The sequence below is a fragment of the Dreissena polymorpha genome, chromosome 8 (genome assembly GCF_020536995.1).
Source record: "Dreissena polymorpha isolate Duluth1 chromosome 8, UMN_Dpol_1.0, whole genome shotgun sequence".
NCBI classification, from domain to species: Eukaryota; Metazoa; Mollusca; class Bivalvia; order Myida; family Dreissenidae; genus Dreissena; species Dreissena polymorpha.
Genome location: NC_068362.1, coordinates 60,653,039 through 60,670,133, shown reverse-complemented (window position 1 = coordinate 60,670,133; position 17,095 = coordinate 60,653,039). Strand labels below are relative to the sequence as shown.

The following is a 17,095-nucleotide window of genomic DNA, read 5'->3' as shown; positions in this document are numbered from 1 at the left end:
ATACAATTTATAATGCATTTCTTCAGCATGTTGTGCATATCTTTCAGAATTTAACACTGTGTAATGTTTATGTTGCAATTTGTTGTTTACATAATTATGAATGTTTATCTGTAATCTGTAATTTACCAAAGACAATATAGAACATCATCAGCATATTAAAAAAAGGTTTTAACCATGCACTGTGGTTCCTTATAGGATGCTGTCCAAGCAGTCAGAAGAAGCAAAGCTGGATTGACAATGGGAAAGAGTGGGAGTCCCTCCCCATGGTTGAGCTCCTCTCACCGGCCCACAACAGACCTGACTGGCAGAGGATCACTGTGTTGTTTTCCCTCATTTTACCCCATTTGCTAGACCAGTCAAGGGAATGATGATGATGATGATGATGATGATGATGATGATGATGATGATGATGATGATGATGATGATGATGATGATGATGATGATTATGATGATGATGATGATGGAACCAAACAACTGCAGCCATTTGTAGCTTGAAATGGTTTATTGTTAATACACAATTGCACTTGAATAAGGGGACGGGATTTGCCGATGCAGAGACCACAAATGGTGAAAGCTTCAAACAATAATATAAACATGAGCAAATTTCACAATATCAAAACTAAAAAATGTAACATACAGACTTGCAAGCAACACAAATTTTATCATTTCATAAGACTTTCAAACCATTTTTGATTCCAGTTTGACACATAACAGACAGAAAATAAAAAAATGGTCGCCATTGCTGATGGGATTTTAAATTAATAAAATACATACTGTAACGGTAAGCAAAAATTATAATCAAAAGTTGCCATTTGTTTTAAATAAAATTGAAACAAAAGAATCAATTTTATTTCTTGTATAATCAAAAGTCAGCACAAATATAGACAATATCTCAATAACAGATATAATTATTTGTTAAATATGAATAAAGTTATTTTGAAACTATTTAAGAGCATAGTGACAAAACACAAGAGCCATGACATTCAGCGCCTTAAATAACGCATTCAAATTACAATTCTTAACAAAACACATGATCATTATTTCATTTACATCTTTAAAAAAATATTCTAAAACAATGTGCACAAACAATAAGCACACATATGGTCATTTCCTGATATGTATAAATGTGAAAATAAATAACAAGCATAAAACTGTGAACACAAAAACAAACACATTAAAAGTCATACCATAAATTGTATGGTAACTTTTCAAATAACCTTTTTGAGATATTGTGGCAAAACAATTAATCTCTATTTAGTATTGGCGACCTTGATCCAATCTGCAATCAGCAAAAATGAAGTTTTAATGGAAGCATGAATGTATTAAGTTGCATGACACTAGCTCAATTTCTTTGGGAATTGCTAAGCAGAATCTTTTTTTTTTTATTTTAAATACAGTGCCCTTAAACTACTTCATGCCACATGTAACCCTAGCAAGGACTCTATATTGGGTATTTATTTTCATTCAAATAGCTTTATTAATTCTGTAGTTATTGAGCAGAAAACATTTTTCTGTATTTAATAAACTTGAACTCATCCAACCCATATGCAATCCAATCAGGTCTGTATACAAAATATTTATTTATGAAGTTTGATTCCAAAACTCAATTACTTATCAAGAATTTAAGCGGAATCCATTTTGCAACTTTTAGTTAACAGTGACCTTGACCCCACCCATCCCATATTGAATCACAAGAAAGGGGGTCTTCTTGGTACCTGGTATCTTTATATGACATTGGATTGGATTTTTAGCTTAAATGTAAAATTTGTTAGTGTAAAATCGCCCTTATATACATGTTTCAAGGTTGAATGAAATCCTTGAGGCCATTCTTGCAAAACTAACTTGCTGAAAAACTAAAACAAGCCTATATAGTAGATATGAAAATTTCAAAGTGTTTAACGGCCCCAAATTTTGACAAATTTCAAATTGCAGTAACAAAACTTGGCCTAAGAGGTCATTTTAATATGGGCATCACATGCTTTAAGCTTAAATGAAACCCCAAAAGCAATTGCTGAGAAATGAGCTAACTGAAAAACTTTCACCTCAGCTCTAATTCTCAAGTTGAGACCGAAGCCGTCACCAGAGCAAGTATAAAAGATTGCCTCTTTTTTTCAAGTCCTGCTAAAACAATACAGAAGCAGAGAAAATTGGTAAAATAAATACAGATTTCAAGTTTGAAAGAAATTCCTCAAGCCTTCCTGTGAAATTGTTATCAAACCAGCAAAAATTATAACAAAAACATATTAAAAATTATAAGTATTTGTGCCAGCAATTATTGTAAAGCATCACACAATTTTCTATGTTCAAAAATGATAAAGCATCACACAATATTCCCTTATTCTATTCAGTACAAAACAAAAAAAATATTGAAAGAATCAGCTGATGAACTTGTTAACGATATCCAGCCATAGATATGTCTATACTAGCTACGTGTGTGTCAGTTCTGCAGGAAGAATGATATATCGGAGCTGTCATATCCCGTGACACAGAAGCCCCGGCCCCCATCATGGATGAACTGGGCCCCAACCAGCTGCTGGTCAGTCACTGTGTCACCAAACTTGAACTCAATCTGAAACACAGGCATGTAGACAGTGTCATCAAACTTGAACTAAATCTGAAACACAGGCATGTAGACAGTGTCGCCAAACTTGAACTCAATCTGAAACACAAGCATGTAGACAGTGTCACCAAACTTGAACTAAATCTGAAACACAGGCATGTAGACAGTGTCATCAAACTTGAACTCAATCTGAAACACAGGCATCTAGACAGTGTCATCAAACTTGAACTCAATCTGAAACACAAGCATGTAGACAGTGTCATCAAACTTGAACTAAATCTGAAACACAAGCATGTAGACAGTGTCATCAAACTTGAACTAAATCTGAAACACAAGCATGTAGACAGTGTCATCAAACTTGAACTAAATCTGAAACACAGGCAAGTAGAAAGTGTCACCAAACTTGAACTCAATCCGAAACACAGGCATGAAGACAGTGTCGCCAAACTTGAACTCAATCTGAAACACAGGCAAGTAGACAGTGTCACCAAACTTGAACTAAATCTGAAACACAGGCATGTAGACAGTGTCATCAAACTTGAACTCAATCTGAAACACAGGCAAGTAGAAATCGTCACCAAACTTGAACTCAATCTGAAACACAGGCATGTAGACAGTGTCACCAAACTTGAACTCAATCTGAAACACAGGCATGTAGACAAGGTCGCTAAACTTGAACTCAATCTGAAACACAGGAATGTAGACAATGTCACCAAACTTGAACTAAATCTGAAACACAGGCAAGTAGAAAGTGTCACCAAACTTGAACTCAATCCGAAACACAGGCATGAAGACAGTGTCGCCAAACATGAACTCAATCTGAAACACAGGCAAGTAGACAGTGTCACCAAACTTGAACTAAATCTGAAACACAGGCATGTAGACAGTGTCATCAAACTTGAACTCAATCTGAAACACAGGCAAGTAGAAATCGTCACCAAACTTGAACTCAATCTGAAACACAGGCATGTAGACAGTGTCACCAAACTTGAACTCAATCTGAAACACAGGCATGTAGACAAGGTCGCTAAACTTGAACTCAATCTGAAACACAGGAATGTAGACAATGTCACCAAACTTGAACTCAATCTGAAACACAGGCATGTTGACAGTGTCACCAAACTTGAACTCAATCTGAAACACAGGCATGTAGACAGTGTCACCAAACTTGAACTAAATCTGAAACACAGGCATGTAGACAGTGTCACCAAACTTGAACTCAATCTGAAACACAGGCATGTAGACAAGGTCGCTAAACTTGAACTCAATCTGAAACACAGGCATGTAGACAATGTCACCAAACTTGAACTCAATCTGAAACACAGGCATGTTGACAGTGTCACCAAACTTGAACTCAATCTGAAACACAGGCATGTAGACAGTGTCACCAAACTTGAACTAAATCTGAAACACAGGCATGTTGACAGTGTCACCAAACTTGGACTCAATCTGAAACACAGGCATGTAGACAGTGTCACCAAACTTGAACTCAATCTGAAACACAGGCATGTAGACAGTGTCACCAAACTTGAACTATTTCTGAAACACAAGCATGTAGACAGTGTCACCAAACTTGAACTCAATCTGAAACACAGGCATGTAGTCAATGTCACCAAACTTGAACTCAATCTGAAACACAGGCAAGTAGACAGTGTTGCCAAACTTGAACTCAATCTGAAACACAGGCATGTAGTCAATGTCATCAAACTTGAACTAAATCTGAAACACAGGCATGTAGTCAATGTCATCAAACTTGATCTCAATCTGAAACACAGGCAAGTAGACAATGTCATCAAACTTGAACTCAATCTGAAACACAGGCATGTAGACAGTGTCTCTAAACTTGAACTCAATCTGAAACACAGGCAAGTAGACAGTGTCACCAAACTTGAACTAAATCTGAAACACAGGCATGTAGACAGTGTCACCAAACTTGAACTCAATCTGAAACACAGGCATGTAGTCAATGTCATCAAACTTGAACTCGATCTGAAACACAGGCAGGACAATGTCACCAAACTTGAACTCAATCTGAAACACACGCATGTAGACAGTGTCTCAGAACTTGAACTCAGTCTGAAACACAGGCAAGTAGAAAGTGTCAACAAACTTGAACTCAATCTGAAACACAGGCATGTAGAAAGTGTCACCAAACTTGAACTCAATCTGAAACACAGGCATGTAGACAGTGTCACCAAACTTGAACTCAATCTGAAACACAGGCATGTAGACAGTGTCACCAAACTTGAACTCAATCTAAAACACAGGCATATAGACAAACACTCAGTAGTATTCTGTTATAATTGTACTGCACTATGGGAAAACTGTGTTACTGCATGTGTGTTTTTCCTGGAAAGCCTTGGCAGACTGAACAGAGTAATCATGAGCCACAGTTTTAGCTTTTCTGGAATTTTTTGTTTGCAGAAAGTCTCTCAGTCAGAGACAAAAATCCAGAGTTTGATCTTTGACCTTTTAGATAGGGAGACAGGTAACATGTAACATATCATCTTCTAATGGTAGACATTTGTGCTGTGATTTTAACTGCATTATTCATGACACAGTTTAAGTGCAGACAAGCTGTTTTTAAACCAATTTCACATTTGACCTCTAAGTTTGACCTTGAGTGCTATGCGGTACATGCTCTATCCTCATGGTGAACATTTGGGGAGAGTTATACCCGAATAATATGATGAATGACAAAGTTATTGTCCAGACAATCTGTTTTATGTCCGAATTTAACTTTTGACATTTTAATGAGACCTTGACCTTTATGGTAGTGCTATGTGCGACACAAAGGTCGTTTGTGGTAAGTCATTATATGGGGGTCATTGTTATTCTAAAATTGCACAATGGATGACATAGTTACAGTCCAGACAAGCTCGGTTGCACACACTTGCATACACTAGACCATTGTGACTTCGATGTCGAGCTTTCCGCATGAAGACTCAAAACAAGAAACCGTCGGAAACGGGTGATGCTCCCCAACAAAGGGTTTTTTTGTCACAATATTGCACTATATATTCAGAAAAGGGACAAAATTGTCACAAAACCAGGTTTTAATTGTGAAAAAAAATCTGATAAAGGGAGACAACTCAAACTGAACTTTTGAAATGAACAAACAAAATTAACCCCCTTTGTAAGTTTGTTTTAAAATAAATCTATTTTTAGTCGTGGCGACCTTGACAATGGAGATATTGACGTGAATCTTTCGTGCGACACACCGTCCCATGATGGTGAACAAATATGCCAAATGATTTTAAAATCTCATAATGAATGACAAAGTTATAGCCCAGACAAGCTCATTTATGGCTATTTTTTACCTTTGAACTCAAAGTGTGACCTTGACCTTGGAGATATTGACGTAATTTTTTCGCGCGACACACCGTCTAATGATGGTTAACAAATGTGCCAAATGATTTTAAAATCTCACAATGAACGACAAAGTTATGGCCCGGACAAACTTGTTCTGCCCGCCCGCCAGACCGCCAGCCAGCCAGCCAGCCAGCCAGCCAGCCAGCCAGCCCGCCCCGTTCGCCAATCTAATAACCAGTTTTTTCCTTCGGAAAACCTGGTTAATAAAAGGAAACGTCTTGAGGGCACAGTACTTGGGGGGACAAGAATTTTTTTATAGAAAATTTCAATGGGCCATAACTCAGTGAAAAATCATCCGAACAGAACCCGCTGATAATATGCACACCTCCTCATGGTAGTGAAGCTTTCCATAAAGTTTCATTGATTTCTGGTCATTAGTTGCTGAGAAATAGCCCGGACAAAAATTGTGCACGGACGGACAGACAGACGCACACACACACACAGGGACAGACGAAGCAGCGACTATATGCTCCCCCCAAAATAAATATTGGGGGAGCATAATAAAATGGTGAATTAAACACACACAGCAAATAACAGCAGGCAACAATAATTTCCAAACTTGATATGTGCCTTTCTATGGAAAAACAGTGCTTAATGCATATGCGTAAAGTATTGTCCAAGATAAGCCTGTGCAGTCCCCACAGGCTAATCAGGGACAATACTTTCCGCTTAGACTGGTTTTTCTTAAAAAAGAGACTTCCTTTATATGAAAATTTGTATATACGCTAAGTGTCATCTCTAGTTTTCCTATGCAGACTGCAAAGGCTTATTTGGGAGGACACTTTAAGCACATGCAACAAGACCCTTTTTCCCAGTTAGAGGCAGATATGAAAAGTCACTTACAGATGGTTGATTTCCCGGAATGAGCTGCCATACTCTCACAAACGAGTCTTCACTAGCAGACACCATCTAAACAATATGGAATGCATTAGTATAACTTTCACATGAATAAACCAGACGAGTATTGACCCTTTCCCTCTCAGAAGCAAAGTGAAAATGGCTAGGTGCAAACAGCATAAAACCAGAACAGCCTGCGAGTCACTCGCAGTCTGTTCAGGTTTTATGCTGTTTGCTGGTCTTCAGTATCTAAAGGTTGGGAATGAAGCCTAAAAAACTTTAATCTTGTAAGAAAGGTATTTAACTAAATGAAACTTTCTAAGGGACTACAAATGCGTCAAAATAAGTATCTTAAAGGTAAAGGGTTAAGTATTTTTGCACAAATAAAAGGATAGAGATATATCGTTGAAATGGTAGTATCTTGTTTATTGCATGTTGCGTCAATGTTTAACCAAAAATGACAACGCGAGACCCTTAATATTCAACCTCATCTGTCATCTTCAAAGACATACCAGGCCAGTTTCTTTGGCGACATCAATAGCGTTGATCCATCTAGCGTGTGCATTGACCAGTGCCCCTATCTTCCCAGTGCTGAGATTGTACACACCTATCTGGCCGTTACTGAATGCAGCTACCAGGATGCCCTTCCATATGCTCAGACTGCAGCAGCTCTCCCTGCAATAGTACACAGGCTTATGCAGCCAGCATCGCTCCAGACCAGCCTGCTGATGAGACCAGCAAACCTTGTGTGACTATAGAAGAGAGCTTAGCTCCTGACTACGAGAACTGCATATGACAAAAGACCCATTTTTGCACGACATGGCTCACATGTAAGAATGTGCAGGGTATTGGATAAAGAGTAAGTTAATTCTTTGAAATTTATGAGTGAAATAATTGTTTTTTTGTTATTAATCATGAGGTGTGCAAAAAAAAATATTTTAGTGTAGGTGTTTCAGGCTGGGCTTTTTGCAAGCTACATTTTGGTATGATGTCAGAATGAAATAAAACCTTTTTAAAAGTAGTTGTTGTTATAGGATAGAAGTCAATAAGAGCCTCTGGAAAAAGGGGTTTAATTAGCGCTTCCGTTAATGGACACACGGGCATAAATTCCGCCCAAAAATGGCAGTCGCACGTCCGTTTTACAAACAGTGGAAATCCCTTCAACATCCAATAATACGCATGTATGTTGTTTTTAAATGCACAGGATATACAAATCCCAACTGTAAATCTGGTCATTCACTAAGTTAACTCCGTCCTCGAGCTACTGTATGCAGTGATTTGCTAAGCCAGTGGCCAACATTGATTATTCTAACTCCACCTACAAATCAGTTATCAGCGTCTTGCTTATCCAATCAGCCGTTAATTGGCGTCTGCAGAAGTATAACTGTTATGGTGTCATTGACCATCAATTTGAACTAGGCCCATTATTACAGAGATTAATCTAGTTCTGTGCCCTGCGTCTCTGACGCATTAAAATCGAAAAAAACGCATTGTTCGCAAGTATGAGCATCAAAGAAGCCGCATAAAAAATCTAGCAGTGTTGGTCCGCATGATGTGTTTTGTTCAATTCTCAAATGAGCTTAATTAAATTTGTAATCCGAAACACACTTCTGAATTGCAATGTTAAAATTCTCATGTATTTTGTGGTGATCCTTTGTCCCAATACAAGAGCGCAAAAATTTTGCCACACATGTACAGCGTCACATGATCAGCATGGAAAAAGTGGGTGTATTGATTTTGTATAAAAACTTTGTAGCGCAGAGATCATTGAATTTTTGTTAACAGTTTTTAAATCATTTTAACAAAATTATATCGCCAATGATTTAAGGCTTTAAAAGATACATGGAAACAAGTATGTTAAAAACAAACAAGAGATGCGTTTGTCAGAAACACAATGCCCCCTATTGCGCCGCTTTGAAGCCATATATTTGACCTTTGACCTTGAAGGATGACCTTGACCTTTCACTACTCAAAATGTGCAGCTCCATGAGATACACATGCATGCCAAATATCAAGTTGCTATCTACAATATTGCAAAAGTTATCGCAAAACTTTAACCAAGGTTTAAGTTTTGGGACAGAATGACAGAGTGACAGAATGACAGACAGACAGGCCAAAAACAATATGCCCCCGATCATTCGATCCGGGTGCATAAAAAGATGTGTCAAGTTTTTAATTGCTACCCAGTAAGATGTACAGAAAGAAGTTTTATATTCTCAGTAAATCAGTTACTGTGAAATTTTCTGTTACATTCAATCTAAATTAAAAATCACTTTATACTAAACATGAACAGTGCTCGATGCTCGCACATCGTGTCACTTGATTCATGCATGTTCAATGGAAATTCCCCCATCCCAAAATTCCCTTTGACTTAAGACTTGGAAGTCAGGAATGCCAACTTTTGAAAGCTAGCTGAAGCACTGATTTAATGTATGTGTGACGGCACAGGCTTATCAGGGACAACACGTTCCCCCTAAACTGGATTTTCTCTTAGAAGAAACTTCCTGAAAAAAACAACACTAAAAGTGTAAATGTTGTCCCTGATTAGCCAGTAGGGACAGCACAGGCTAATATTTGATGACATTTTACAAACATGCAGTAAGCCCAGTTTTTCCAGAATGAGGCTCAAATGTATTCAACAGTGGTCCCTACCCGTTCATGGATATCTTGCTGGTGTTGGATAGTGAGGTGCCCTGGACCCTCCACAAGAGGATGGTTCCGTTCTCATCACCGCTCACTAGCGTGTCATCTTGTCCTGCCAGGTCACACACAGCAACACTGTGACCTGCATTACATATGGCAACACTGTGACCTGCATTACACATAGCAACAATGTGACCTGCATTACACACAGCAACACTGTGACCTGCATTACACATAGCAACACTGTGACCTGCATTACACAAAGCAACACTGTGCCCTGCATTACACATAGCAACACTGTGACCTGCATTGTAGATAGCAACACTGTGACCTGCATTACACATGGTAACACTGTGACCTGCATTGCACATGGCAATAATGTGACCTGCATTACACATGGTAACACTGTAACCTGCATTACACATGGCAACACTGTGACCTGCATTACACATGGCAACACTGTGACCTGCATTACACATGGCAACACTGTGACCTGCATAACACATGGCAACACTGTGACCTGCATTACATATAGCAACACTGTGACCTGCATTACACATGGCAACACTGTGACTTGCATTACACATGGCAACACTGTCACCTGCATTATACATGGCAACACTGTGACCTGCATTACACATAGCAACACTGTCACCTGCATTATACATAGTAACACTGTCACCTGCATTACACACAGCAACACAGTGACCTGCATTTCACATGGCAACACTGTGACCTGCATTATATATAGCAACACTGTGACTTGCATTACATATAACTACAATGTGACCTGCATTATACGTAGCAACACTGTGACTTGCATTACACATAACTACACTGTGACCTGCATTACACATGTCAAAACTGTGACCTGCATTACACATAGCAACACTGTGACCTGCATTACACATGGTAACACTGTAACCTGCATTACACATGGCAACACTGTGACCTGCATTACACATGGCAACACTGTAACCTGCATTACACATGGTAACACTGTGACCTGCATTACACATGGTAACACTGTAACCTGCATTACACATGGCAACACTGTGACCTGCATTACACATGGTAACACTGTAACCTGCATTACACATGGCAACACTGTGACCTGCATTACACATGGTACCACTGTAACCTGCATTACACATGGCAACACTGTGACCTGCATTACACATGGCAACACTGTGACCTGCATTACACATGGCAACACTGTGACCTGCAACATTGATGTTATCCAAATTTATAGGTAAGCAAATAGAACAAAATTGTAAGCGTTTAACAACCCAATGAACAACACCAACAGAAGTTGCGTTCCTCAGTTAATGGCATCAAAACAATAAATCCTTATTCTTATTTCAAATATATTTATAAGAGCATATATTTAACAATAATTTTGCTTTATTGATGACTTTTACCCAAAAATAACTCTCTAAAAAGCTTTGATACACAGCTATTAAATAAAACTCAATACTGCCCTTGGTGTTTAATTGATACTAGTTGGAACTAGTACCCAAATTGTTTCTTTTCTGATATATTGAAAATTATTGATAAAAATCTGATCATCAGTTTTTGTTTTGGAAGACAGTCAAAATAATTTTACAACATTCAGCAGAGGTTCACCACAGGTACATTTCTGTGGATTATTAATGACATCTGATCATTGATTTCTGTGAAGGTTATTAACGTTTTACATAGCAATATATGGAAAAACTGCCACACCTTGTGCATTGTTCTTAATGAACCCTTTACCACTTAAAAAACGTATTTTGATGCATTTGTAGTCCCTTAGAAAGTTTAATTTAATTAAAGACCTTTCTTAGTAGTTTCAAGTTTTAAAGGTTTCATTTCAAACCCTTATACACTGATGAGCAGCAAACAGCATAAAACCTTAACAGACTGCGAGTTTCTCGCAGGCTGTTCTGGTTTCATGCTGTTTGCACATAGCCATTTTCACTTTGCTTCTGAGTGGAAAAGGGTTAAAATGAATTTTAGGAATTTGGTAGAGTCACCTTTATTTTCTAAAACAATTTTCAAAGTTTGCTTTGTTTTAAAGCTTTTGGTTAATAACAACATTATTTTCTAAAGATATTCCCTTAATTTGCAGAAAGATAGTAAAGAACCATTCCCTGGTACAATCCTGCCAACTTTGGTCAAAATCCTACAGGTGATTTCAGAAAAGAAGCAACTATAGGGAAAACATTTATGTGGGACTACATACTACGTACATCAAATAGTGACTTACCACAACACTAACTTTAGCACTTTATGCTCAAGTGATCAATGACCAGTGTCATTTGCAAATTGGTCATTGTCCATATGCAGCCAGCATAGCTCACGACCAGCCTGTGCAGTCATAGGCTGGTCTTGAGCTACCCTGTCAGCTAATGAGACCAGGAAACCTTGCATGACTATATAGTGCAGAGAGAAGCTCCTGGCCTGTCTGCGTTGGCTACACTGGAAGCACACGGCCTAAGACCCATTTTTGCATGATGTGGCTCCAAAAATTAAAATGTGAGTTAAATATTACAATATTCATGGCATCTACACAATATTTACCTCCAACAGTGTTAGCCAATGAGACACTGTTCCCCTTGACAGGAATGTCAAACACCAGAATATGGCCCTGCTGGGTACCTGTGATAATATCAGAAACAGTGTGGGGAGTGTTAACATACATTTGAGCCTACTCTGAGAAAAATGGGATAAATGTATGTGCATAAAGTGTCGTACCAGATTACCCTGGTCAGTCTGCACAGGCTAATGACTTTTTCTGCTTTAATGGAATTTTTCGTTTAAAAGAAGTCTCTTTGAAAAAAAAATCCACTAAAGGCAGACTGCACAGGCTAACCTGGGATGACACTTTTTGCACATGCATTAAGCCCTGTTTTCCCAGGGTGAGGCTTAAATATAATTAAATAAAATTCTAACCAATTGAACATAGTTTTCAGAGAAATAGACATCATTTTATATTTTCAGTAGACGATGCATTTTTTTATATCCATGAAAAACTAAAACAACAATAAGCCTTAAATGAAAAAAAGCAGCATTGCTTATTCTAATCAAATGAGCTGATGTTCAGAGAAAAACTGGGCTTAATACATGTGGGTAAAGTGTATTCCCATATTAGCCTGTGCACTATACACAGGCTAATCAGGGATGATACTTTCCCCTCTTATGGAATTTTTTGTTTAAATGAGGTCTCTTCTAAATAAAAATCCAGCTTAGGCGGAACATATTGTCCCTGATAAGCCTCTGCGGATTGCACAGGCTAATCTGAGACAACAATGCATATGCATTAAGTCCAGTTTTCCCAGAACAAGGCGCAAATCATCAGCTAAAATAATCAGCCAATCTAACAATGCTGAATGAAATCATGTATAACAATCTGATATACAAACACAGGCGTTTAAATAAGAGTTGACACATACCTACACACAGCAAGTTGTCTCCAACAGTGGCAATACCTCGACCAAAGTTTGTACTTTCTGTGATGAATTTAAATACAAACAAATAATTATATACCATCAATAACAGCATAGAGATATAGAAGAGAACTTAGCCAAAAATATGATTATATTTGTATGTATATATATATGAGACACGCTCTATGAAATCCAGGCTAAATGCATATGCATTTAGTATTGTCCCATATTAGCCTGTGCAGAGGAAAAATTCCGCTTTTATGGATTTTTTGCTTGTTTTGAAGAAAGTCCCTTTTTAACAAAAATCCATTCCCGACGGAAAGTGTCGTCCCTGATTAGTCTGTATGGGGTGCACAGGCTAAAAAGGGAAGATACTATACATACATGCATTAGCCTGATTTTAAAAGGGACCGGCTCATATATAATATAAATAAAGTGAAATGTCATTTTCCCTTTGAGAATAATGTTATCATTCTAACAGTAAATATGTTTTCAAACTGATTCAACTGGTCAATTAACAATAATACTATTCATGCATCACAAAAAACAAAACAATTTTCAACAAGAGTGCCAAACTGTCACAAGATATGCCCATTTGAAGGTTTGGACAGCTTGAACTTGACCTATATATCATCTAGACACAACTTCTGACCAAAGTGGTGAAGATCGGATGAAAACTACTTCAATTAGAGAGCAGACACCATGCTTAATCCTTGAAATGTACTAAGTGACCCCGTGCCCTAGTTTTTGACCTGGCATGACCCATATTCGAACTTGACCTAGATATTGTCTAGAAACACCTTCTGACCAAGTTTGGTGAAGATCGGATGAAAACTATTCGAATAAGAGAGCGGAAACTGCTGTGGACGCCGCCTGCCCGCCGCCCGCCCGCCCACCCACCAAGGTTGAAACTATAATACGTCCCGTTTTTAAAAACAGGCGTATAAAAATACAAAAATGTTGAATGGCAAATTAAACATGAATTATACCATATCCTTACAGAATCTAATTTCCTCAGAACGGGGCCCGTATTCACCAAACAATAAAGAATATTCTTTAAATTGATATATTAAATAATTGCTTGAATTTTAAGTAAAACTTGTTATTAAACTACTCTATCTATGGCATTATTCATGTAGAACAGTTTGTTAATGACATAAGTACCAATGGAGGCATCTATATATTCAAACACTGAACACATTATTCTTGGTTCCAAGTCTATTCTTTATTCTTAAGTCTAAGAATGGGTTGGTGAATACCGGCCCTGGCTGGGTTCTAGATTATTCCTACCTTGATAGCCAGATGGGCTTATCAGGCAGCTCTGAGCAAACAATACAGGCTGATTGGTTTTAAAGGTTTAATTACGGATGTTCATATACAATGCCAGTTAAAGTGAACATGAATTTCAATCAAATTCATAAAACATTAAATTCACTGCAATTATTTCCATAAATGTTATAATTAACTTTCACCAGTAAATCTTGCCAACATTACATTTTTTAAAGAACAACATTCAGTGAGAGGGGTCATCTGGCTTCACCAACAAAAACATGAGATGCTAAGAAGGTCTTACCACCTGCTGCCTCTGAACTCGAGTCACCCAGCGCATGCCAGTACACCATAGCTGAGCCGTCGTATTCAAATATCTGAAACAAGAATAGCAAGCCATGGTACTCAAATATCTGACACAAGAATAGCTCAATATGAATGTTCAATAGACCCTCATTCTGGGAAAACTGGGCTACATTCATTTGCGTAAAATGTTAATCTAGGTCTACAATATACACACATGACCTAAGCCTAAGTTTTCTAAGAATGCTTCTCAACTTGAAGGACTCCTTCACAGATTTGTGTTTTCTATAAATGTCAATGAACACCAATAATAAAATAACAATTTTTAAAGGTAATCAGGGCGGGGCCAGTTTTTATCCTAGGGGCATTATTTTAACAAACTTCGTAAAGGAGCACTAGATGATGATGCATACCACATATGAAAGCATTGGGCTTTGCAGTTACAGACAAGAAATTAAATGTTTTCCTCATAAAACTGTTGAATCCTAAAACGGGGCCAGTTTTGACCCTAAGGTTATAATTTGAACAAACTTTGTAGAGGACCTCTAGATTATGCTACATATCATGTATGAAAGCCTTTGCTGTTTAAGAAAAGAAGATTGGCAAAGGTTTTGCATATGTCTGTCAACATGAAACCTGTTGACCCCCGGGTGGGGCCAGTATTGACCCAGGGGGTATAATTTGAACAAACTTTAAAGAAGACCTCTGAATGATGCTACAAGGATTTTTAAAGGTATTCCCTATAAGTCTATGTTAAACTGGTGACATTGTGCTCAGGAAAGCTGAAAACTTATTGAACTTACAATAACGATGAAATAATTATATTCATTTGGTTATATTAATCATTTATCTCACAAAAGCAGGTGAGTTCATGTCATTATTGACTCTCTATTTTAACAAGAGTTTAAATTGCACACCTTTTAAAGGCTCTACAAAGGTGATGATCCGTAATTATTTACCGATGTTTAAATATTTTTCTTCATATTTTATTTATAAAAATTATCAAAAAACAATATATATAAATGCTATTGGACATTACCATAAAATAATGAGCAATACAACTTGGTTTGAGCTCATAGTACAGTGTCCTCCAAGTCAATTGTGTTTACAAACAATCAGTTTATTTATATCGCTGTTTACTGGGGAAAGTGAAAGTAAAAGTGACTCAGGTCACCAAAAATATATCGTTGATTTTCAACGTTTTCCGGTGTCACTCACAAAGTAGGTCTCTTTAAAATGGTTTAAACGTTTGTAGTGATCGAATAAATTACTTTCTGCTGATAAAAAGTTGTTTAAAAAAGAATTAAAATTGAATTTTATTTCGGCTATTTTTATCATACGTCAGCGCTTTAAGGCTACACATCACGTTGGTTGCAAAGTTGTAAACATTTCATCCAATTATGAAACGGGTATATCTTCCATAATTCTTGACAACATTGCACCTAAGCTGTGTTATAAGCATTTTTTATGCAAGAGTAACTGAGATCCGGTAAAAATTAGACCAGTTTATATGCATAATAATTGGATTTGTCACCTTTATAGTGCCTTTAAGTGCATGTCAAAAGACATTAAGAATTCCCTTCTAAAAGATATAATTGTGTTCATTAACTTCGTTTAAAGTAAATTAAAATCATAGCATGACTGTGTATTAAACAAACATTTGACCTTTTTCAACTTTTTCCATTGAATATTGATTCAAATACAATGTCAAAGTGTTATTAGGTAATTGTGCCTGGTGTCACATAAGGTCACATCAGATTAAATAGAAAAGCTGCTTACAACTAAAATAATCAATATCACTAAAATCAGATTTGTTCCCTTTCAAAATAAACTAAATGTTAAAGCTAAAACCATACATAAACATACCATATATTCTGGCAAATGAAGAATAATTTATAGGTTAGAGGTCAGCACTAAATACCATAGACAAAAAATATTACATGAAAATTAAATTCAGATTTACATACAACAAAACAGAATTTTATTTAACCTCTCATTGAATAAAGCCGTAGTTTGTCGACAATAAGTCAGTGCAGATAAAATAATATCAGCTGTAATGACAGAAAATGATTTTCATTTCACAGGAAATTCAAAATATTTCTTTTGTCAAAAAATACATTTAGTTGTGTATATGTTTGAAAGCTAAAGATACAAACGGAATAAATATTTGAGCCTCGCTCAGGAAAAACGGGGCTTAATGCATGTACACAGACACCTGGGACTATACTTTCTACCTGAACTGGATTTTTGCTAAAAGGAGATTTCCTTTAAACTGGAAATACAATAAAAGCATTAAATGTAGTCCCTGATTAGCATGCACAGACTGCACGGGCTAATCTGGGATGACACTTTACACACATGCATTAAAGACCATTTTCACAGAGCAATGCCCATTTTATAAATTTGTAATATTTAAGATAAGGTTGAACATAGTGTACTTACTTTATTTATGAAAACTATATGATGAATAATTACTTATCATTATTACAGCGATTTTTTACCTTCTTTAAAAAGTACCGGAAAACGGCACTTTCCCAATTAGGAAAAAAAGTACAAATTTCCCAGTTGCAGTAAAAAAAAAATCTCAATTGAAGGAAACTAAAATAAATCTTTTATTTTCATTTTTTTATAAATAAAATGCAACTTTTAGTTAGTTTCCCTATGCAGCTCTATGGCTTGCACC

The 17,095-nt window shown here is 36.9% G+C and overlaps 1 protein-coding gene across 2 annotated transcripts in view; it reads right to left on the bottom strand.

Annotated features, from left to right (window-relative positions):
* Positions 1 to 483: 483 nt before the first annotated feature.
* The window catches only part of LOC127842418 (WD repeat-containing protein 54-like), a 19,956-nt gene continuing 3,344 nt past the window's right edge, over positions 484 to 17,095 (bottom strand). Inside the window, exons 3-9 of one of the 2 annotated variants that reach the window (XM_052371916.1) lie at positions 14,414 to 14,486; positions 12,847 to 12,903; positions 11,975 to 12,052; positions 9,422 to 9,554; positions 7,282 to 7,444; positions 6,776 to 6,841; positions 484 to 2,569 (exon numbers count right to left, since the gene is read on the bottom strand). In XM_052371916.1, the coding sequence (XP_052227876.1) occupies positions 2,438 to 2,569; positions 6,776 to 6,841; positions 7,282 to 7,444; positions 9,422 to 9,554; positions 11,975 to 12,052; positions 12,847 to 12,903; positions 14,414 to 14,486 (702 nt within the window). In that variant the 3' untranslated portion in view covers positions 484 to 2,437. Of the gene's footprint in view, positions 2,570 to 2,908; positions 3,020 to 6,775; positions 6,842 to 7,281; positions 7,445 to 9,421; positions 9,555 to 11,974; positions 12,053 to 12,846; positions 12,904 to 14,413; positions 14,487 to 17,095 lie in introns of those variants that run through there. The other variant, XM_052371917.1, reaches the window with a different exon arrangement.